Source organism: Anomaloglossus baeobatrachus, chromosome 7 (genome assembly GCF_048569485.1).
Source record: "Anomaloglossus baeobatrachus isolate aAnoBae1 chromosome 7, aAnoBae1.hap1, whole genome shotgun sequence".
In the NCBI taxonomy this organism is placed as follows: Eukaryota; Metazoa; Chordata; class Amphibia; order Anura; family Aromobatidae; genus Anomaloglossus; species Anomaloglossus baeobatrachus.
Window position 1 is genome coordinate 245,432,866 of NC_134359.1, and position 23,275 is coordinate 245,456,140.

Genomic DNA, 23,275 nt, shown 5'->3' on the forward strand with positions numbered 1-23,275 from the left:
CCTAATATACGTACTGCAGTGCGGTAGGTCCAGTGGCATCAGCATAACAGTGGCCATTTATTAGGTGATAACTAATTTTATTGCATCCCCTACTTTCAGATCATTTGGAAGACATCTTGGACAAGATCTTTCCACTTCCTCTGTTGGCTCTATCCTCTTAGAAATTCATTTTGTTTAGAAAACAGATATTCTAGTATTGTGCAGCCTGTGTCCCCTTAGCCAATAGTAGGGAACGCTCTCAGTAACCAGTACACACAAGTTCATTTTTGCTTACCTATTGTCATACATTTCAAAACCAGTGCCCCATGTAATGTATCATTATTGCTACTTACAGTATACTAAACTCCACATCCTGATTTTTGTCGTTTTGCAAAGTAATATTTGTACCTGTGTGATCTTAATGTGGTAGTCATGTTCTTTTCTTAAAGGGAATCTGTCTGTAGGATCCAGCCTCTCTTGTCTCTCTCCATCCTGAAACAACATGTTTTTGTTTTTTAGGGCAATTGATCACTTCCAGAAAAGAATTCATTGGTTAATGGAAGGGAGCAGGAAGGTAATATAGAAATGATTCCAGTGTTATGAGAGTGTTATATGACTGGTAGAGGTCAGTTTAAGCTCAATAGAGATATCACAAATGTTGCACAAGCGAAGAATGTTATACAAATGGAAATCTTCATTACAAGTGGAATTTCCAACATTCCTGCACTGCCGCTCTGGTGGTCGCTTATGGTCACTGCAGTGATGAAGTCGAAACCAACATGTGACCTCTGCAGGAATACCCTGAACTTCATAGTGATGTTTGCTTTTGAGGCTTATGTCAAATGTGGATAGTGATTGCCTGCAGAGGTCAAGTAAGTGGAGTTTTGGGATTCAAGTAATAAGTACCGTCTTTTACGGCGTATAAGACGAACCCCAACTTTTCCAGTTAAAATATAGAGTTTGGGATATATCGTGTATACTCGAGTATAAGCTGACCCGAGTAATATCCCCATTGTTTAGTGATGTCCCCTGCTGTAATGTCCCCATTGTTTAGTAATGTCCCCTGCTGTAATGTCCCCATTGTTTAGTAATGTCCTGTGCAGTAATGATTCCATTGTTTAATAATGTGCTCCTGCTGAATCCCCCCTTGTCCCCTACCATGCCCCGTTGTTCGTTGTTTACACACAATAAAGGTATTCTCACCTCTCCTCTGTGCTTGCGGTGCCTCCTGCTGTTTCTTGCAGTCCGCAGGCACACAGACCCCTCCATGATAGTGTCCAGTGCACGGAGCGGCCACTGCAGGATGTCGTCATGGCTTTACTACCATTGAATGCTTTACGGCACCACAAAGCATTCAACTGCAGTAAAGCGCTGACAGCCTCGGCGGCCCTGTGTATTGGACACAATCATAGATGAGTGCTTCTTGTGGACCGCAGGCACACAGACCAATCCGTGATAGCGTCCAATACACAGGGCTGCCACTGCTGTCAGCACTTTACTGCAGTTGAATGCTTTGTGGCGCCGTAAAGCATTCAACTGTATTAAAGTTGCACAATAAAAAAAATCCATCACACAAGTCCATTGACCCAAGAAATTAAAATATCGATCTTAAAACATGGAGACACAAACTATTTTTTTTTTTCTACAAATTTCTAAAATAACAAAATCACAAAGGTGGAATATTGACCATTTGGGAAGGGGTTATACATTTTGATGTAAAACCTGCATTATATATTACTTCGCTCATCTATATTTTTGATTACTTGCTTTATTTTCTAGATGTTTGGCCTTGTTCAAGGGAAAAATGTAGGTCTGATGATCGATTCATCTCATCTAAACTGTGGTCCAAGGAGAATGGATTTCTTAAGAGGCCTCTTGGTAATAAACTATACTAGAATTCTTTTTTTGTATCATGTTAGCTGATTATTAAAAAGAAATAATGAGTCCTCATGGCTATCTGAAAAGAAGAGAACATAGTACCAAGGACTATTGCGCTACCATACTTTACAGCTCTTGTGTGCATACAAAGATGCCCACAGGAGTGTCTTGAGGAGCGCTGCAGGAAGCGGCGGTGTCTTGCCTGACAAGATGGAGATACAGAGGAGGGGAGACACCTGATCGTTGGTGTATGTAGTAGCACAGCGACCGCGCTGTACAAGGAATGGACAGGTATGATGGCGTTGGAAGCGGCGCGTGAATCAGTGAAGCGCTGAGTGGCAGGGAGCTCCAGCCAGAAGCTCGTCCATCGGGTGGGCACATGCGCAAAAGCAGAGTGAAGTCACAGAGCTTAGACGGGGAGCCTGTCAGTGGTGATTGGCATGAGTCTCTTACGCGTTTTGAAGGAGTCTTTCCTTCTTCATCAGGCTGAGTGCAGTGCATACAAGCTTTCATATAGAGCTTGTAATTGCTGCTCTAAGGCTGGCTAAAATAACCGACACATGCCGTTCTTTCCTGGTCCTAGCCAGTTTCAAGGCCGCTGCGCTCCACAGGATAGGTGATAACTTTGTTATCAGCGGGGTCCCATCACTGGGAACAACAACGATTGGCAAAACAAGTTTTGTTTTGTTTTTTTATCCCTTATGGAGCATATTTATTCCCTTTTCAGAATGGATTGGAGGTGCAATTGCCCAAATAACTCTCCATTAATTTCCTATGGGGCTGACAAGCGCTGCCCTTAGCTTTGTTTGGTGACTCCATAGGCAATGAATGTAGCGGCGAGTCTTCTCCTCCACTTTGTTCTAATGGAGATAAAAATGCTCCATCAGGGATACAAAAAATATATATATCCTGGTTCTGCGAGTGATGTGGATCCCAGCTTTAGGACACCCACCGATCTATAGGTTATATCCTGTATTCACCAAACAACCTCTTTAAATTAATTTTGACGTTAACAGTTATACAGTCAATTATATGCTATCATATTCCAAAAACACACAAAAAATGGAAAATAATATACATTTGGACTATTGGTTGTATTTTAGCCCCCCCCCTCCCTGCAGTATTTCACACAGTTACACTCCAGGTTTTACAGTATCTGAATACACATATTTATTTAATATTCCTCAATTTACCATTTTATAAACAGGCTTATGTGAAGTATGGCACAGAACAATGGTTTTTTTGTCGCATTTGTGGGTCACTTCAATGAGATGTACTTTGTGTATTGTTTAGTGCCTGGTGGATGAGCAGCTCTGCTACAAGGAGAAGATGTTTCTTATGTCATTTGGAACTGATGTGTCTTGTCCATGGGAATATCCACAAGATGTTAACATTCGAGTGTAAGTATCTTCTAGTATAAAGTCAATTTCAAGATATTTACAATTTATATTTCTCTTCTTTTTGCCTGTCTGATGGGATAATATAAAGGGAATCTGTCACCAGGTTTTTGCATGACATAGGTGCAGAGACCCTGATCCCAGCGATGTATCTGTTTTACTAGTTGCTGTGGTTTTGATTAAAATTGATTCATCTGCTACAGAGCTACCAGTTCTCTGAATGCTGAGCTCTTTATAATCCTGCATACACCACTGAGTGATAGCTTTGTATGTACACTGTGCATAGGCAGAAAGCTGCCAATCAGTGGTAGGGGCGTGGTTGAACTAACTGGCAGCAGGTCAACTAGTCCGCTAGTGATAATCTACTGCTAATAAAACAGTGATTTTATAAAAATTACAGAAAGCAGCCCAGTAAGTGATACGTCCCTGAGATCAGGGTCTCTGTCTCCACATTATGCTGCTCTCAGATTAGGTATCAAAATCCCGGTGACAGATTTTCTTTCATTTTTAGAGTGTGTACACAGTTGGACATAATACAGTCTCATGTCTGCGACTGCATTGCTTCCTCACCTGGTTCCATTCAATCCTGGCAGGAATTGTCCTATGAAACATTTAATTTTGAAAATTGTGGTGGTAATTCTGTAACACCAGATTATATTCTCATCTCTCTATAGATTACATGAAGCAAGACAGTGGATTCAGGAGATGCAGCCCCGAGGTGGCTGTAACTTACTCCTAGCATTTCGCAAAGCTCTCCAGATTCAGGACCTAGATACGCTTGTGGTGATTGTAAGCAACTGGTATGGGATTATAAAGCGCTTGCTAACTTCTCTGGAGCATATTAATTAATTAAAAACACATATAACAATGTATAACATTTGTCTCTATACAGTTTGATTTCTATTGTATATATACAACCGCTGATTGCCCCAGAAAATGCCTTTCATTAATTTCTCTATTAAAGTCTAGGGTAGTGTTCCCCAACGTTTCTGATCTTGAAAGCCACATTCAGCTCAGAGAGGGTCACAGCCACATTTAGCTCCCTTCCCCCCCCCCCCTTACTATAGTGACACCCAGAGCCTCCATTACCGGTATAATGACAGCCAAACTTATGAGCAGAAATCAGACCAAGGCAGTATACCTGTCACGCTGTACAAAGGGCTGGTAAGACATAGTACAGCGTATTCCCCACTAGGTGGCAGCAGAGTAGTGAAGGAGAGTCAAAGTAACACTGTAACAGAAAGGAGGCTGAAGTACAGCAGAGTTACCTCAGCAGGCAGTTCACAGGTAAACCACCAGGGTGCAATAGAGTAGTCAAACAGTCAGGGTCTAGCCGGGAAGTCAAGTCACTGCAAAGGGAGGATCAAAATCAGGTCAGAAAACAGAACCTAGGTCAGATGCCAGGAGATCAGGTATACAGGAGGGACACACAAAGGGCACAGGGAACAGAAGACAAGACCAGAGGGTGAGGAGACACAAACATGGGAAGAGGATGAACCTGGATGGGTAAACAACTGACAGGAGCGGGGAGTCAGGGACTGGGACAGAAGGACGGACGGTGGAGGGTACAGATCAGGGCACGGTAACAAGGAGTCAGATCAAACAGGGAATCTCACCAGAGCTACTTACAGGCTGCAGAGCAAAACTATAACCAGCACTGGAATGCTGGTGCAGCAACCAGATATCGTGTCTACTGAAACCGGAACGAAACTGATGGGAGTTAACCCCTGACATGACCAGGCCGGGTCTGTGAAACACTGGAGCGGGGAATACCGGTCCTGGATCATGACAATACCAAGATCCAGGGGTTCCCTCTGTAGCTCCCATTCATATCTGCTCTTCTGTGCTGCTCTACATTCAAAAGTCATCATCTGGAGACCTGCTCTTCATATCTGTTTGCTAGACCTAGTGCTAATGAATCAAGCTGGAAAACAAGCCACATGTGGCTCCCGAGCTACAGGTTGGGGACCCCTAGTTTAAGGTATACTGTAGACACTGCCAGGCATAGGGAGACTTGCATGCCAGGAAATGACCATTGGAAAAAAGGTATGTAAATTAGCTCTCCTCCAAAAGAAAGAACTGGCTCTCTAATTGCGGATAACCTCCCTATACTTCAATTTCGACCCTTTAGTGAGCTTTGAAGCCAGGCCAAAGAAGAAACTCCTTAAAAAAAGAAAATACCTCATCTGCATACAGCTGTCTCAGGGATCTTGTCCCTTTTCACTGTAGAGTAGGGTATTGGTGGAACACGTACAAGGCATTTGTGGAGATCTAGTCGGTGCTGTTTACTGGATGGCATATTCAGTGCTCTACTTTGCACTGACAAGAGGCAAGGAGCCCTCAATAACTGCAGACAGAGGTATTTTTCTTTTTGGAGAACTCTCTAATTTGGTTTGAAGGAATTCTCTGGATATAGGATATTGTACACCCTGAATGATCAGATGTTATTACTAGCTCTAATGGCATTCGGATGTAAATATTAAATGGAGATTCACTGCTCCATACAAAATGTGGGTGCTGCAGATCAGTTCTGCTGGAGCTCCCAGAGGCTGATTGGGGGGGATTTAAGTGTCAGACCTGCTATTAATGACCTATATTAAGGATAGGTCAATAGCATATGCCTGGAGGACCCCTTAAATATCCGAAGTCATATGGCAATACGCATTGAAGGGAACCTGACAGTGGATGCACGCTGCTCAATACAGGGGCAGGATGTATCAGTTATCCAGTATATATAATGCTGTAAATGGGGTTCCTTGCATTTCTCTATTCAATCAAGGCCCAAGGAACATGAAATGTAGGGCTCCTTGCCATTTGTGATTTTCATGTGCGAGTGCAATCTGATAAAAAAAAAATCGGATTGCACTTGCACCAGTGTTAATCAGTGAGGCAGTTTAACTTGTCCTGTTTTTTCTCCACATGAATTGTGCTCTCGGTACAATCGCAGCATGCTGCGTTTTGTTGCGAGTCTCCACTCTTGCACCTCCATGCAAGCCTATGGGAGTGTCAAGGGAGAAATTTAGGTAAGACTGCTAATGGAGTCGTTGTTCAGGGCAAATTCAAAGGACGGGTTCAAATTAGCTATCTGCGCAGATATATTAAATAACTCAGACAATGATCACAATGACACGTGTTCACTGTTTGAGCCAGTACAGATGTCTGACTCGTGTATTCCATAGCTCAGATATCAGTCTTACATTTCAACCTTCAGACATGTACAAAAGTATCAATCTGTCTTTTCTCACACATCGAAACAGTAGAGGGAGGTGCGTAGGGACATAGAAACCCACATTTCATCCCACGGATAATACATTCCCTCTTTGTGTGAAACCACTGATAACCATGAATACCTTCTCTGTTCATTGTTTGTACATTTGTCCATTCGTCCTTGGTTAACTCTTTCTTGAACATACAGCTTAGAATTATATTATGGCGTCTGTGCGATTGTCATATACACTGTGTTCCAAATTATTATGCAAAAAGAGTTTAGGAGTGATAAGATTAGAAATTGTTTGTTTGTCATTTAAACTCATTGATGGTGATGTGTGTCAGGGCTCTTTATATCACTGAAAGCAATTGCAGATACCTGTGCAAATTAGTTTGGAAGGTGTGTCCAAATAAAGGCAAGACTACTTAAAGGCCCAGTCACACACAACGACTTACCAGCGATCCCGAAAACAATGCGACCTGATAGGGATCGCAGGTAAGTCGCTGGGAGGTGGCATGTGAGATGTCACACAGTCAGACCTTACCAACGATGCAGGAACAATACAGGTTGCAGTAGCGACCTGTATAACGATCTCAGCAGTCACTGTGATCCTGTCACACAGTGTCAAACACAGCGATGCGTCCTGCCCAGCAGGACATCGCCTTTGAAGAAAATGACCTGGACCATTCGGCAACGACTAGAGATCTCACAGCAGGGGCCTGATCGCTGGTAGGTGTCACACATAACAAGATCGCTAACGGGATCGCTACTGCGTTACGGAAACCGTGACTCAGTTGCGATCTCGCTAGTGATCTTGTTATGTGTGACGGTACCTTAAGAAGGCTGTTCCACATTATTAAGCAGCCTACATTTTTTGCCAAAATGGGAGTCGGCTGCTGAGAAGCAACAAATTGTGGAGTATTTAGGTCAAGGCATGACTACAATCAACATTGCCAAGACACTTCATCATGATCATCGCACAATCAAGAAGTATGTAACTGATTCACAGCACACACGTGTGCGTGCTGATAAGGAAAAATTGAGGACTCTTTCCAACAGGCAATTGCGTCAGGTTAAAAGAGCAGCTGCTAAAATGCCTTGTCATAGCAGCAGACAAGTTTTTGAAGCTGCTGGTGCCTCCAACGTCCCTCGAACAACAAGATGCAGGGTCCTTCAGAGGTTTGCAGCTGTGCGTAAGCCATCCTGTCGCCACCTCTATCCAGTGCACACAAGCAGAAACGGCTCCAGTGGCCAAACGATACATGAAGACTGACTTCCAAACTGTTTTGTTCACCGATTAGAGCCGTGCAACGCTCCATGGTCCAGATGGATGGAGTGGAGCATGGCTGGTTGATGGACACCCCATGAAAACATGGCTAAGGCGCCAACAAGGAGGAGGTTGAGTAATGTTTTAGGCTGGAATCATGGGAAGAGAGATTGCCGGCCCCTTTAGGATCCCTGAGGGGGTAAAGATGAACTCCATAATCTATGTGGAGTTTCTAAAACAACACTTCCTGCCATGGTTCAGGAGGAAGAACCGTGCATTCCGCAGCAAGATCATTTTCATGCATGATAAAGCACCGTCTCATCCTGCAAATAACACATCTGCATCTCTGGCTGCTATGGGCATAAAAGAGGACAAACTTATGGTGTAGCCACCATGTTCCCCTGACCTCAACCCCATTGAGAACCTCTGGAGCATCATCAAAAAGAGTGTCTATGATGGCGGGAGGCAGTTCACATCTAAGCGACAGCTCTGGGAGGGTATTCTGTCCACATGTAAAACAATTGAAGCACAAACCATCCGAAAACTGACAAATTCAATGGATGAGAGAGTTCAGAAGCTTCTTTCAAACAAGGGGTCCTATGTGCAAATGTAACATCACCTAGAATTAAGTTTTGACTTGAAAACTGTTTGATTTCATTTTGTAATAAGCTGAAAATGGTTATAATTTCACAATTGACCATTTTGTTTTTCAAAATAAAAATAAAAAGGTTGAAAACTCTGCTGTGCATAATAATTTGGAACATGCATTTTGAGTGCATTTTGAGTGTTTATTATTTTTAAAAATATACTGTTTTCATAGGCAGTTTGATCAAAAACATTTCAATTATACTCGAATAGTAGATGACTGGAAAATAACAATGACTGCAATTCAGAAAGTTAATTTAGGAAAATATGAAAAAATATTTTTTGCATAATAATTTGGAACACAGTGTAGACACACAGATAATTATGCAGTGACATCTATACTTTGATTATTTACATACACAGATAATCTTATTACATCTGAACAAACAACCTATAGCCCAGGCTACCTTCACAGGAGCGAGAAAAATATTGCAATATGGATGGCATACGCATGTCATACAGATGGCATATGCATGTCACATGGATCCTTGGTACGAAAAATTTACAGACTCGCATACCACTCGCGCGGTTGTCACTTTTTAATATGGTCACCACCACTTTGTGTTATGAATAAACTTTGATACATATTTTGACACACTACCTACTCCTGTCCTCCTGCTTATTAATTTAGTTTTTTTGGAGTTTATGTAGGCCGTGGATTAACCTTAGTTTGGCATCCACTTCCTATTATGTTCTATACGGTTGTAAGGAGTTTTGTTTCTATCAATGTTATCAGCAATGTATGTTAAAGGCTGACTGTGGACTGAGTCACGGGAGACAAGTCACAAAGGCCAGTCCATTTGTCACGGCCGGGCGGTCGGGCAGACCCAGGAGGTGGATCCACTGGACCGAACTCTCTGAGATGGTGGTAGGGAGTCCGGCAGCTGAAGCACTGATGGGCAGTAGAACAGTCCGTGCAAGTGAAGGCAGCGGAGGAGTCCCAGGGACCACGGAGTCACAGAAGGTGGTCTTGGTGACGTAGCTCCGGTTCGGAGGCCGAGGTGATATCAGGCGGGGTCCGGAACCTCTGGAGCAAGATGACGGGTCACCGCAGGGATCCGGGATGGTACGGACTGTCAGATGGCAGACGGACAGCGTGCGGGGATCAGGACACGGCAGACTGGATGGCGAAGCAGGCACGGCTCTACAAAGAGAGATAGGTGAGTACGAGCACAGTAACACCAGGAGACCTGACTCCTAGCTCAGGGAACACGAAGATCAGGCCCCGCCCCCTTGGACAATGACCCCTTATATACCCTGTACCTGTGCAACCTCATTTCCTGTTAATGGACGCTGGCCCTTTAAGAAAGGGTCAGTGACCGCGCGCGCGCCCTAATGCGCATGCGCGCCGCCCGGGTGCCAGAAGCCAGGGAAGGAGGCTGCGAGGAGGACGCAGGGGAGCCGGCCCGGACCAGGGAAGCTGTCGGGCGCCGGGATCGGGGGCCCGGGGCCCTGGGACGGACGGAATCCGGTGACTGGGGAGCGGAGAGCGTGGCAGGTGAGCCGGGGAACGGGGGTGAGGACCCGGGGAGCGTGACAGTACCCCCCCCCCACGCCCCCCTCCCCGCAACCGGGACATGAAGGCACGGATAAGAGGAGTGCCCACGTTCTCCCTGGGCTCCCAAGACCTATCCTCAGGACCATACCCTTCCCAGTCCACCAGGAAGAACTGTCGACCTCGTACGGTCTTCATGGCCACGATATCCCTTACCGCATAGATGTCATCATCGGCAATAGGAGGAGGGGCCGGACTGGCAGCAGCGGAGAAGGGACCAAGGACAACCGGCTTGAGCAGAGAGACGTGGAAGGAGTTGGGTATCCTCATCGTGGCCGGGAGCTGTAGCTTGTAGGATACCTCATTGATCTTGCTGAGGACCTTAAACGGCCCGATGTAGCGAGGGCCCAGCTTGTAGGAAGGTATCTTCAATCGGATGTACTGGGAAGCAAGCCAGACCAGGTCACCAGGAGAGAAACACGGAGGATCCAGACGTTTCTTGTCAGCGTGTTTCTTCATCCGCTGGGAAGCGCGCCCAAGAGACGCTTTGACAGAGTCCCAAATGGTAGCAAAGTCACGAACTGCAGTATCAGCAGCCGGAACATCCGATGAAGGGGATATAGGCAACGGGACGGAGGGTTGAAGTCCGTAAACTACATGGAAGGGAGATTTGGAGGACGACTCACTGATGTGGTGGTTATGTGAGAATTCAGCCCAAGGTAGAAGCGTGGACCAGTCGTCGTGATGGGCGTTGACGTAGTGACGTAAGAAGGAGGTCAAGATTTGATTGACCCTCTCCACTTGGCCATTAGACTGAGGATGGTAAGCAGAAGAAAAGTCCAGAGTCACACCCAGATGTTTGCAGAGCGCCCTCCAGAAGCGGGAGGTAAACTGAGTTCCTCGGTCGGACACGATGTGGGATGGGAAACCATGCAAGCGGAAGACGTGATGTATATAGGCTTCCGCGAGTTCCTGAGCAGAGGGCAGTCCAGCCATAGGGACGAAGTGAGCCATTTTGGAGAACCGGTCCACCACGACCCATATGACTGTGTGTCCAGAGGATAATGGCAAGTCCGTAATAAAATCCATCGCTATGTGTTGCCACGGAATTGTGGGTATCGGCAGAGGCAGAAGACGGCCATAGGGCAGGTGTTTGGGCGTCTTGTTCCTGGCACAAGAGGAGCAGGCAGAGACAAAAGCAGCGACGTCCGTGCGAAGGGATGGCCACCAATAATGGCGTACAATCGCACCCCATGTTCTCTTCTGGCCTGCATGACCGGCTGTTTTCGAGGCATGACCCCAGTGTAACACCTTTTGCCTGTCAGTCTCAGAGACATAGGTCTTTCCGGGCGGTATCTGGGCCAGGGTGACAGGGGCCACCGGAATAATCTTGCTAGGAGGGATGATAGGCTGGGTAGTCTCTTCCTCCTGCTCCATGGGCATGAAAGACCTAGACAAGGCATCCGCACGTACATTCTTGTCTGCGGGTCGGAAATGGAGCTGGAAGTCGAACCTGGCAAAGAATAAGGACCACCTGGCTTGCCGTGGGTTCAGTCGCTGAGCGGACCGTAGGTATTCCAGGTTCTTGTGGTCCGTGTAGATAATCACGGGGTACACTGCTCCTTCCAGGAGGTAGCGCCATTCCTCCAGAGCCAGTTTGACCGCCAATAGTTCTCGGTCACCGATGGTGTAATTACGTTCAGGTGCAGAGAAGCTCTTGGAGAAGAAACCGCATGTAACCATCTTCCCGGAGGAGGACTTTTGCATGAGCACTGCTCCGGCTCCCGAGGAGGAGGCATCCACCTCCAAGGTGAACTGGCGGTTTAACTCCGGACGGTGGAGTACAGGAGCGGAGGCAAATGCTCGCTTCAGTGAGCAAAACGCGGCGTCGGCCGCAGGTGACCAGTCCTTTGGATTAGCCTCCTTTTTGGTCAAAGCGGAGAGAGGAGCAGTCAGGGCAGAGAAGTGAGGGATGAACTGGCGGTAGTAGTTGGCAAATCCCAGGAACCGTTGGATTGCCTTTAGTCCAGAAGGGGGAGGCCAGTTGAGTATGGAGGACACCTTCTTAGGATCCATTTGCAGTCCAGTACCCGAGATGATGTATCCCAGGAAAGGGAGAGAAGACTGCTCAAAGACACACTTCTCATATTTGGCGTATAGACGATTCTCTCTCAGTCGTTGTAGGACCAGCTGGACGTTCTCTCTGTGGGTCTGGAGGTCCGGAGAGTAGATAAGGATGTCATCCAGATACACTACTACACAGACGTAGAGGAGGTCCCGGAAGATGTCGTTCACCAATTCTTGGAAGACTGCTGGTGCATTACATAGGCCGAAGGGCATCACGCAGTATTCATAGTGCCCATCGCGAGTATTAAACGCGGTCTTCCATTCGTCCCCAGAGCGGATACGAACTAGGTTGTAAGCACCCCGAAGATCCAGTTTGGTGAACACACGGGCTCCTCTGAGCCGGTCGAACAATTCGGGGATGAGCGGCAGAGGATACTTGTTCTTTACGGTGATCTGATTCAGACCCCGGTAGTCGATGCAGGGGCGTAGGTCACCCTCTTTCTTCTTAACGAAGAAGAAGCCCGCTCCCGCAGGAGAGGAGGATCTCCGGATGAATCCCTTAGCCAGGCTCTCTGTGATGTAGGTAGACATGGCCCTGGTTTCGGCTGGGGACAACGGATATATCCGTCCTCGAGGTGGTGTTGTTCCTGGGAGCAGGTCGATGGCACAATCGTAGGGACGGTGTGGCGGAAGTACCTCAGACTCCTTCTTGTCGAAAACGTCTGCGAAGGACCAATAGGCCGAGGGCAGTTCCGGTAGGTTCTCTGGAACCGGAGGTCGTCGGATGTGTGGTATGGACTTCAGACACTTCTCATGACAAGAAGGACCCCATCGGGTGATTTCGCCAGTACCCCAGCTGACTGAGGGTTCGTGTGTCCGCAACCAGGGAAGTCCCAGCAGGATTTGATGGGACATGTGTGGAAGGACGTAGAGAGAGATGTTCTCGGTGTGCAGGGCACCGATACGTAGTTCGACCGGTCTGGTGACCCAGGAGATGGTATCAGAGAGGGGTCTCCCATCCACAGAGGCTATCACGAGGGGTTTGTCAAGTGGAGTAACAGGCAGCTGGTACTTGTCCACCGTGGCCTGCTGAATGAAATTGCCTGCTGCCCCGGAATCGAGGTATGCCTCAGCCGTGAACCGTGTCTCTCCCGTTGACACTTGCACAGTCCACATAACCGGGTCTGAGAGAGTCCCAGCACCTAGGGTGGCCTCTCCTACCAACCCTAGGCTTTGGAGTTTCCCGGCCTCTCTGGACAGGCGCGTAGCAGGTGTGTGCCCTCTCCGCAGTAAAAGCAGAGGCCCTTGGCGAGCCGCTCTGCTCGACGCTGTTCAGACTGTCGTACTCGGTCAATCTGCATGGGCTCGTGGACGGGAATCCCAGCTGTTGATGACTGAGGTGCGGAGGGCTTCTGGGGAGGTGAGGAATGCCGTACCGGTCGTCTCTCACGAGACAGCTCTTTAGAGCGCTCCTGAAAACGAATGTCCACTCGAGTAGCCAGGGCAATCAGGGCATCTAGGGTGGAGGGCAAGTCACGACCCGCCAACTCATCTTTGATGCGACTCGAGAGTCCCTCCCAGAAGGCGGCTGTCAGGGCCTCATTATTCCACCCGAGTTCAGAAGCCAAAGTGCGGAAACGGATGGCGTATTGGCCCACCGTCAGTGTTCCTTGACGTAGGCGGAGAAGTGATGAAGCAGACGCAGAGGCGCGTCCCGGCTCGTCAAAGGTACTGCGAAAGGCCTGCAGGAACTCTCGAAGGTTCTTGGTCACAGGGTCCTCCTTCTCCCACAAGGGGTTCATCCACGCCAGTGCCTCGCCCTCTAGGTGGGACATTATAAAGGCGACCTTGGCTTGGTCGGAGGCGAATAGATGTGGCAGCTGCGTGAAATGAAGGGAACATTGGTTGAGGAAGCCCCTGCAGGTCTTGGGATCTCCAGAATAACGAGGTGGTGAAGCCAACCGGAGTTGGGAAGCACCCGACGAGGCTGCCACTGGTGCGGGAGCCGTGGATTGTCCATTGGAGGACCTGGGTGCCGCAGGCGTCATGGATGCTTGTAACGTGTACAGGCGGGTGTCCACGGAGGTCATAAATTGCAGCATGCGGGTCTGGACTTCACGCTGGCGTTGGAGTTCCTCTTGCAGGGCCAATAGTGCTGCAGCGGGATCCATGGCCTGATCTTACTGTCACGGCCGGGCGGTCGGGCAGACCCAGGAGGTGGATCCACTGGACCGAACTCTCTGAGATGGTGGTAGGGAGTCCGGCAGCTGAAGCACTGATGGGCAGTAGAACAGTCCGTGCAAGTGAAGGCAGCGGAGGAGTCCCAGGGACCACGGAGTCACAGAAGGTGGTCTTGGTGACGTAGCTCCGGTTCGGAGGCCGAGGTGATATCAGGCGGGGTCCGGAACCTCTGGAGCAAGATGACGGGTCACCGCAGGGATCCGGGATGGTACGGACTGTCAGATGGCAGACGGACAGCGTGCGGGGATCAGGACACGGCAGACTGGATGGCGAAGCAGGCACGGCTCTACAAAGAGAGATAGGTGAGTACGAGCACAGTAACACCAGGAGACCTGACTCCTAGCTCAGGGAACACGAAGATCAGGCCCCGCCCCCTTGGACAATGACCCCTTATATACCCTGTACCTGTGCAACCTCATTTCCTGTTAATGGACGCTGGCCCTTTAAGAAAGGGTCAGTGACCGCGCGCGCGCGCCCTAATGCGCATGCGCGCCGCCCGGGTGCCAGAAGCCAGGGAAGGAGGCTGCGAGGAGGACGCAGGGGAGCCGGCCCGGACCAGGGAAGCTGTCGGGCGCCGGGATCGGGGGCCCGGGGCCCTGGGACGGACGGAATCCGGTGACTGGGGAGCGGAGAGCGTGGCAGGTGAGCCGGGGAACGGGGGTGAGGACCCGGGGAGCGTGACACCATTGTGGCTTCCGCACGCCCGCTCCCCTTGAGTGATGAGCTTTTCCCTGCATGTGTGTTATAGAGACAGACCTGTTAGTCATTGGCAGCAGGTGGGGAGAAGTCACCAGGAATCTCCTGTGTAGCTCAGCTTTTTACAGTGTTTGTTTTTTTGTTTTTTTTTCCCTTAATCGCTGCAGTGTTTTAGAGTAAAACATCCATAGCTAAAATACACATAGGCGCTGATACATACTGCATGTGGATGGGCAGCAGATCAACATAGCTGCCTGAGAGTCAGCTTTCGGTCCTTGATACAGTCATATGAAAAAGTTTGGGCACCCCTATTAATGTTAACCTTTTTTCTATATAACAATTTGGGTTTTTGCAACAGCTATTTCAGTTTCATATATCTAATAACTGATGGACTGAGTAATATTTCTGGATTGAAATGAGGTTTATTGTACTAACAGAAAATGTTCAATCTGCATTTAAACAAAATTTGACCGGTGCAAAAGTATGGGCACCTCAGCATAAAAGTGACATTAATATTTTGTAGTTCCTCCTTTTGCAAAAATAACAGCCTCTAGTCGCTTTTTGTAGCTTTTAATGAGTTCCTGGATCCTGGATGAAGGTATTTTTGACCATTCCTGTTTACAAAACGATTCCACTTCAGTTAAGTTTGATGGTTGACGAGCATGGACAGCCGCTTCAAATCATCCCACAGATTTTCAATGATATACAGGTCTGGGGACTGGGATGGCCATTCCAGAACATTGTAATTGTTCCTCTGTATGAATGCCTGAGTAGATTTGGAGCGGTGTTTTGGATCATTGTCTTGCTGAAATATCCATCCCCTGCATAACCTCAACTTCGTCACTGATTCTTGCACATTATTGTCAAGAATCTGCTGATACTGAATTGAATCCATGCGACACTCAACTTTAACAAGATTCCCGGTGCCGGCATTGGCCACAGAGCCTCAAAGCATGATGGAACCTCCACCAAATTTTACTGTGGGTAGCAAATGCTTTTCTTGGAATGCCGTGTTTTTTTGCCTCCATGCATAATGCCTTTTTGTATGACCAAACAACTCAATCTTTGTTTCATCAGTCCACAGGACCTTCTTCCAAAATGTAACTGGCTTGTCCAAATGTGCTTTTGCATACCTCAGGCGACTCTGTTTGTGGCGTGCTTGCAGAAATGGCTTCTTTCGCATCACTCTCCCATACAGCTTCTCCTTGTGCAACGTGCACTGTATTGTTGACCGATGCACATTGACACCATCTGCAGCAAGATGATGCTGCAGGTCTTTGGAGGTGGTCTGTGGATTGTCCTTGACTGTTCTCACCATTCTTCTTCTCTGCCTTTCTGATATTTTTCTTGTCCTGCCACTTCTGGGCTTAACAAGAACTGTACCTGTGTTCTTCCATTTCCTTACTATGTTCTTCACAGTGGAAACTGACAGTTTAAATCTCTGAGACAACTTTTTGTACCTTCCCCTGAACAGCTATGTTGAATAATCTTTGTTTTCAGATCATTTGAGAGTTGTTTTGAGGAGCCCATGATGCCACTCTTCATAGGAGATTCAAATAGGAGAACAACTTGCAAGTGGCCACCTTAAATACCTTTTCTCATGATTGGATACACCTGCCTATGAAGTTCAAAGCTCAATGAGGTTACAAAACCAATTTAGTGCTTTAGTAAGTCAGTAAAAAATAGTTAGGAGTGTTCAAATCAAGAAATTGATAAGGGGGCACATACTTTTGCACCGGTCAAATTTTGTTTAAATGCGGATTGCACATTTTCTGTTAGTACAATAAACCTCATTTCAATCCAGAAATATTACTGAGTCCATCAGTTATTAGATATATGAAACTGAAATAGCTGTTGCAAAAAACAAAATTGTTATAAAGAAAAAAGGTTAACATTAATAGGGGTGCCCAAACTTTTTCATATGACTGTATATGGGACACCAAAAGTAATAATAATTGGTGAATGTAAACAGGAGATAATCTTGCACGCACTTTTTGTCAGTCTGCTTGTTCCTGAAACAGGCAGTATTGTAGGGGTTAATGCGTCTTCCATTCATATATGCGTCTTATTATAGTTGACATTTTACAATCCATTGTTATTCATTTGCTTCTAGCCCAGACCAGACATCAGATCTCCTTTCGGACTACCTTCTTCAATGCATCTTGGGGAAAAATATAAAAATTCACATAGTTGCATTTGACAGCATCGGTCAGGTAATCACGTTTTTACTCAGTAATATAATATTCGTACGTGGTATAAAATACATTTTGGAAAAGTATTTGTCTGGAAGTACATAAACTAATTATTAGTTTATTCCGCTATAGGCTGATCTACAAGCACTGGCTGAAGCAGTTGGAGAGCGGTTTCATTGCTTTTCTTCATGGAATGAGGTATTCTTTAACTCGGGTTATATCTTGAATAGTGGAGAGTAGAAGGGGTTAACGCCAAAGGATGATAAAAAAAATTGTTGATTTAATGAAAGATTATTTTATTCCATAGGTCTACGCGTTTCGAGGTGAGGACCTCTTCTTCAGGACCACAAAAAACAGAAATATCAACAATCTTTTGATTTTTGTAGCCCTGAAGAAGAGGCCCTCACCTCGAAATGCGTAGACCTATGGAATAATATAATCCTTCATTAAATCAACAATTTTTTTTTATCATCCTTTGGCGACAGCGTGTTGTTAACTCCTTCTACTCACCAGTATTGAAGATATCTACACGTGGGGCTGCAGCAGCCGCCATTATCTGTGTGGGTTTTGTGTTGGTTCTGACTTTCACAACCACACTAGGTGAGTGTACAGTAACATACTTTATTTAAATATCTGGTAAGAAATTATTTTGCGCTCTCTTATATATCTATCATATATTGCTAATGAACCTTCTCATTAAAGGAAACCTGACAGGTGCAATATGCACGCGGAACCACGAGTAGTTCTGGGTGCATATTGCTAATCCCTGCCTAACCGTCCCTGTATACACTAGCATAGATAAAGGCTCTTTAGAAAAGGTATTTCTAAAGATCCTTTATGATATGCTAATGAGCGAGGGGACTAGTCATAAGGGTGTTATATCCCCGCGACTAATCCACCCTCTTAGCATGTAAGCAGGCCTACAGGGGCATGCTAACATGCTATTAATTGCCCAGCGTCACCAGCGGTGATGTGTATACCTATGTCCGTTGTCACCGCATCAGACACCAGGCAGTGTGCTTGATCAGAAATCACCACACTTCTGGTCATGCATACTATGATGCCGGGTGTCAGAGTCCCAGCTTCAGAGATGTCTAGCGAGCAAGACTGGAAGCGCGTTGACTTCTGATCATGCACTCTGCTGATGACGCTGGGCAATAGGCATTGAATAGCATGTTAGTACGCCCCTGTGAGCGTCCTAATATACTAAGAGGGCGGATTAGTCGCGAGGATATAACACCCTTGCGACTAGTCCCTGTGCTCATTAGCATATCATAAAGGATATTTAGAAATACTTTTTCTAAAGGTCTCTTTATGTATACTACCAGATGCAGGGACGGTTAGTCAGGGATTAGAAATATACATCCAGAACTGCTCGTGGTTCTGGGTGCATATTGCACCTGACAGGATCCCTTTAACAATGATAGAATGATAATGTCTGATTTGTGTTGTGTATAACAGGATGAGATTTACGCAAGCACAGATATTAAGGGGATATTCAAAGAGGTACAGAAAGCCATAGACATCCTGAACAAGATCAAGGAGCTGCGGCAAGGAAAACTGGATGACACGTTTATTAGTATAATACAAAAGGTGAGCCACATTTTATTATTGCATGTATCTTTGGCTCATTTATTAACATTACACCCTAAATAAAGTGAAAAGAGGGTCTAATTTTATTACTGTTAGCAAAAATCTGGTGACAGATTCTTTTTACGTAAAGTAAGAGCAGCATGATGTAGCGGCTGAGAACCTGATTCCATTGATGTATCATTAGTTTGTCTGCTTTCTGCAGTTTTGATAAAATCATTGTTTTCTCTACTGCAGATCTAGCAGTGCTCTGAATGCTGAGCTCTTTATAACCCACAGCTCTGACAGCTTTCTGTGCATAGGCAGAAAGCTGTTATTCAATGTTGGGGGTGTGAGTTATACTGAGCAGGAGGACAAAATGGCACAAAACAACTAGTCCTCTATTGATAATCACCTGCCAATAAAACACTGATTTTATTGAAACTAAAAGCAGCACAGTAAGTGACACATCTATGGATCAGGCTATCTGCAACTACATCATGCAGCTCTCATATTAAGTAGCAAAAAGCTGCTGACAGGTTGCTTTTAAAGATAAGTGTACTTGTCTCTATCAGCTATTCGAGGTCTAAGCTAAATGTGTTGTCTCATGAAGGCAATGGTGTCAATTATGATATTCTCCATATCTATAGAACCATATGGTAGGTCATATATAAAAAAACAGACAAAATAACCCCCGAAATAGTATATTTAGGGGAGTAGTGAGATTAAAAAAAGTGCGAGACTAGCCATGTTTGACCTGGTGAAAGGTCCTCAAAGGCTATAAAGGCCATTGTATTGAAAAGGATAAAGTATACACCTACTGGATTTGTGATGAATCTTGAATATTTTGCTTCGGAAACAAAACTACAGGAAAAAAACTAAAGAAAAGTAATGGTTTATGATGTGTATCTTTTCCTTTCCTATATAACAGCACCACGTGAGGGAGGGATCCGCCCCACAAAGGACAGGAAACCTACTGAATAAAAGGGCCGCACGCACCTTTCCCCCTCATCAATTGGTTTCCTGTCCTTGTAGGCAACCTATACAAGAAGAATCGGTGAAAATTCTCTCTTACCCGGTCCTAGGAGCAGCGTCATCTTTGTGTCTTCCGCTGTAGCTAGTGACAGAGTCGGTGGGGTCTGGAAATGCCACAGTGGGTCCAGTGGGGGATCTGGCTGACAAGTGAGGATGGTGGCAGCGGCCTCTGCTATGAGTCTGCCAGCTACTGCGTTGTCAGGGGTTGCGCCGCCATTGTCTAACCGGGACTGCGCATGCGTGGGGCGAGCTGGAAGGGTTGTGCTGTGTCATCGAGCAGGCTGGGGGACTTGTGACCCGAAAGTGACACTTTTCACTTCCAGGGGGTACGAAGGAGGTGCCGGCTGGAAGTATCAGTTGTTGGCCGGGCCCTCATTTAAAAATGAGTTCTCACTGCTCGAGAGTGGGTCTTGTACTATGACAATCCTCCTAGCAAGGCTATGGAGGATCATCATCAGTAGATGCAGCATTGGACAGATGCAGTAGGGACTGTCGTCCAAGTGGCATCAGAAAATGACAGTAAGACCAGTCAGTGAAGTAGAGTGGATCAGGATGGATCCAGAGCCACCAGGGAACATCACTCAGATGATATGATCCTGCCTTCAGATCCGGTAACCTTATTAAAGCAGCTCACGATGATTGGGTCTCCCCAGCCTGAGAATACCAGCTCCCAACTGTCAGCTATATCATGACTTGGTATCAAAATTGAGGGGGGCCGTACACCAGTTTTTTAAAAAATGTTTTAAATTTATTTAACTAATTTTTTAAAAAGCCACATTTGGTCCCTCATATTTTGATACACAGCCAAGATTAGCGCGTGGCTGGGGGCTGCAGCCTGTAGCCAAAGGCTTTATGTGTGCTGGGTATCATAATATGGGGGAACTCTACGCCAATTTTTTAAATTTATTTATTTTCTTTATCGTTCCTATGGGAGACCCAGACATTGGGTGTATAGCTTCTGCCTCCGGAGGACACACAAAGTACTACACTAAAAAGTGTAGCTCCTCCCTCTGAGCATATACACCCCCTGGATAACCAAATATAGCCAGTTCAATGCTTTGTGTTCAGGAGGCACACATCCACACATGCATTCTCATCTGATTCTGATTTTTGGAAAGAGTTTGAAGAAAAGCGGGTCCAAGCCTGGACTCCCGGCATGTCCCTTCTCACCCCACTGTGTCGGCGGTGTTGTTAAGGTTGATTTCAGGGCTGGAGCTTTACATGCCACGCTCCTTCACCATCCCTCGGGCTCTGGCTTGAAGTGGGAGCCAGCACGGTTCTCCCTGCCTTGCAGGAGACCGGTCTCCATCCGCAGCCCTTCAGGATCCTGCCGGACGGAGCACTCATCCCCAGGAACTTGAAACCCTGCGTCTCACAAGCTAATTATCTGAGACGTTATTTTCGGGGGGTCCCTTGTACTTTATTGTTGGGGAGAGTGGGCTGTGTATCTATTCTGACATTTCCGGCCGGTTCTCTGGTTTTCACCTGAGAACCGCGCCGATGGTGCCTGCGCGCCGGCCGCATAGTTAAATTTAGGCCCCGGCTTCGCCTGAGGCCTAGTTTCGATTTCACTGCCCCTGCATGTCAATCATGCAGAGGGACAGTGCGGCTCCGCCCAGCGGCCGTTCGGCACAGGGGAGGAACACTCCTCTCTGAGGAAATATTCCCTCCCCTGTAAATCTCCTTGGCCCTCCGGATCCCGCTCTTAGAGTAGGCCCCGCCCCCTCTCCTCGCTCCGGCGCCATTTTATCAGCGTTCTTATGCCATGTCTGCATAGCGATCGGCGCTGGCTGCAGCATGTCTCTGGGGGTCCGGGCAGTGGGATCTGTAGGGCACAGAGACGTCCCAATGTCAAACGGTCTGGTAAGCCACAACCTCCGGTTGTGGACCTGCTTATATACTCTTTGGGGGTCATTCTGGCTCAGAGCCCCCACTTCAGCAGCATGTCTCACACGAGGAGCAAGGCTGCAAGGCTGTACTCAATATACACTGCATGTAGGCTCGTACTGCCTGTACCGAGCACATATCCACATTGTGATGCCTGCTCTCACATGGTGGTGCCTCAGCCTGGAGTCTCATCCCCAGTGGTCCCTCCGGCTGCTTCGGCTCCGGTGGCTGAACCCCCGGCTTGGGTAGAATCCTTCTCTAAGTCTATCTCCCAGTCTTTTGCCGACTCCATGGGACAGCTGTCCCGGACTCTGCTGAGCATGCATCAGCCCCCTTCTCAGGGTGCCTCTGCTGCTACGGCTCGCTCAGCAGAGCTCACAGAGGATTCTTCATCTGGTCTCAGACCCCGTCCTCCTAAAAGGAGACGCAGGGTCCCCTCTCCTTCCTCGTCCCGCGGCTCTGATTCACGAGCTGACTCGCAGGACGAGGAGGATGCCTTTACTGGGGGCTCGGACGCTACCTCCTGCCCCATTGATCTGTCCGAAAGTGGCGCAGATGTTAGTGCTTTGATTGCGTCCATTAATTCTTTACTGGACCTCAATCCGCCTATATCAGAGGAGCAACCCTCTCTGGCAGAAAAGCACCAGTTTACCTTGCCTAAGAGAACAAGGAGTGTGTTCTTTAACCACTCCAGTTTTCAGGCCACTGTGACCAAGCCTAGGGCCTGTCCTGACAGACGCTTCCCAAAGCGTGGTTCTGATGACCGTTTTCCGTTTCCACCAGAGGTGGTCAAGGAGTGGGCTCATTCACCAAAGGTTGACCCTTCGGTGTCTAGACTCTCAGCCCGGACAGTTGCAGTTGTATCAGTGGCTGATGGCACCTCACTTAAGGATTCCACTGACCGCCAGGTTGACCTTCTGGCCAAATCTGTATATGAGGCGGCAGGGGCCTCGTTCTCCCTCACCAGGGACTCTATGCCCGAAATGGTTGCCTTAACTTCCAGACTTCAGTCTTTTCATCCTATGCCATGTCTGCCATGCTGGAGGCTTCTCACCGCACTGCGGTGGCTTCGGCTAATTCTCTCGCTATCCGCAAGATCTTGTGGCTTCGAGAGTGGAAGGCAGATGCTTCTTCAAAGAAGAACCTTGCTGGACTCCCATTTGCTGGGTCCAGGCTGTTCGGTGAACAACTGGATGAATTTATTAAGGAAGCTACTGGCGGGAAGAGTACTTCCATGCCACAAACTAAAACCAGGAAACCTGTCCAGGGCAGGAACCAGTCGAGGTTTCGTTCTTTTCGTTTCTCCAACTGGTCGTCCTCTAAGCCCTCGGCCTCGTCCACTAACTCAGCCAAGGACCAAAAACCCAACTGGCGCACGAAGCCGCGTCCTCAGAAGACCGCAGGAGCTGCTGCCACTAAGGCAGCCTCCTCGTGACTATCTGGCCGCGCCAACAACGTCCTTGGTCGGTGGCAGGCTCTCCCACTTTGGCGACGTATGGTTTCAACACGTCTCCGATCAGTGGGTGCGGGATATCATCTCCCACGGCTACAGGATAGAATTCTCTTCCAGCCCGCCAAACAGATTTTTCTTCATCGTTCCTTATGGGAGACCCAGACCATGGGTGTATAGCTTCTGCCTCTAGAGGACACACAAAGTACTACACTAAAAGTGTAGCTCCTCCCTCCGAGCATATACACCCCCTGGATGACAAATCCAAC

The 23,275-nt window shown here is 47.4% G+C and overlaps 1 protein-coding gene across 2 annotated transcripts in view; it reads left to right on the forward strand.

The window, feature by feature from the left end:
- The window catches only part of VWA3A (von Willebrand factor A domain containing 3A), a 223,666-nt gene that overhangs the window by 39,153 nt on the left and 161,238 nt on the right, over positions 1–23,275 (forward strand). For both annotated transcript variants that reach the window (XM_075318003.1, XM_075318002.1), the window contains exons 6-12: positions 499–553; positions 1,759–1,857; positions 3,151–3,257; positions 3,929–4,054; positions 16,987–17,086; positions 17,198–17,263; positions 18,527–18,658. In XM_075318003.1, the coding sequence (XP_075174118.1) occupies positions 499–553; positions 1,759–1,857; positions 3,151–3,257; positions 3,929–4,054; positions 16,987–17,086; positions 17,198–17,263; positions 18,527–18,658 (685 nt within the window). The remainder of the gene's footprint in view (positions 1–498; positions 554–1,758; positions 1,858–3,150; positions 3,258–3,928; positions 4,055–16,986; positions 17,087–17,197; positions 17,264–18,526; positions 18,659–23,275) is intronic.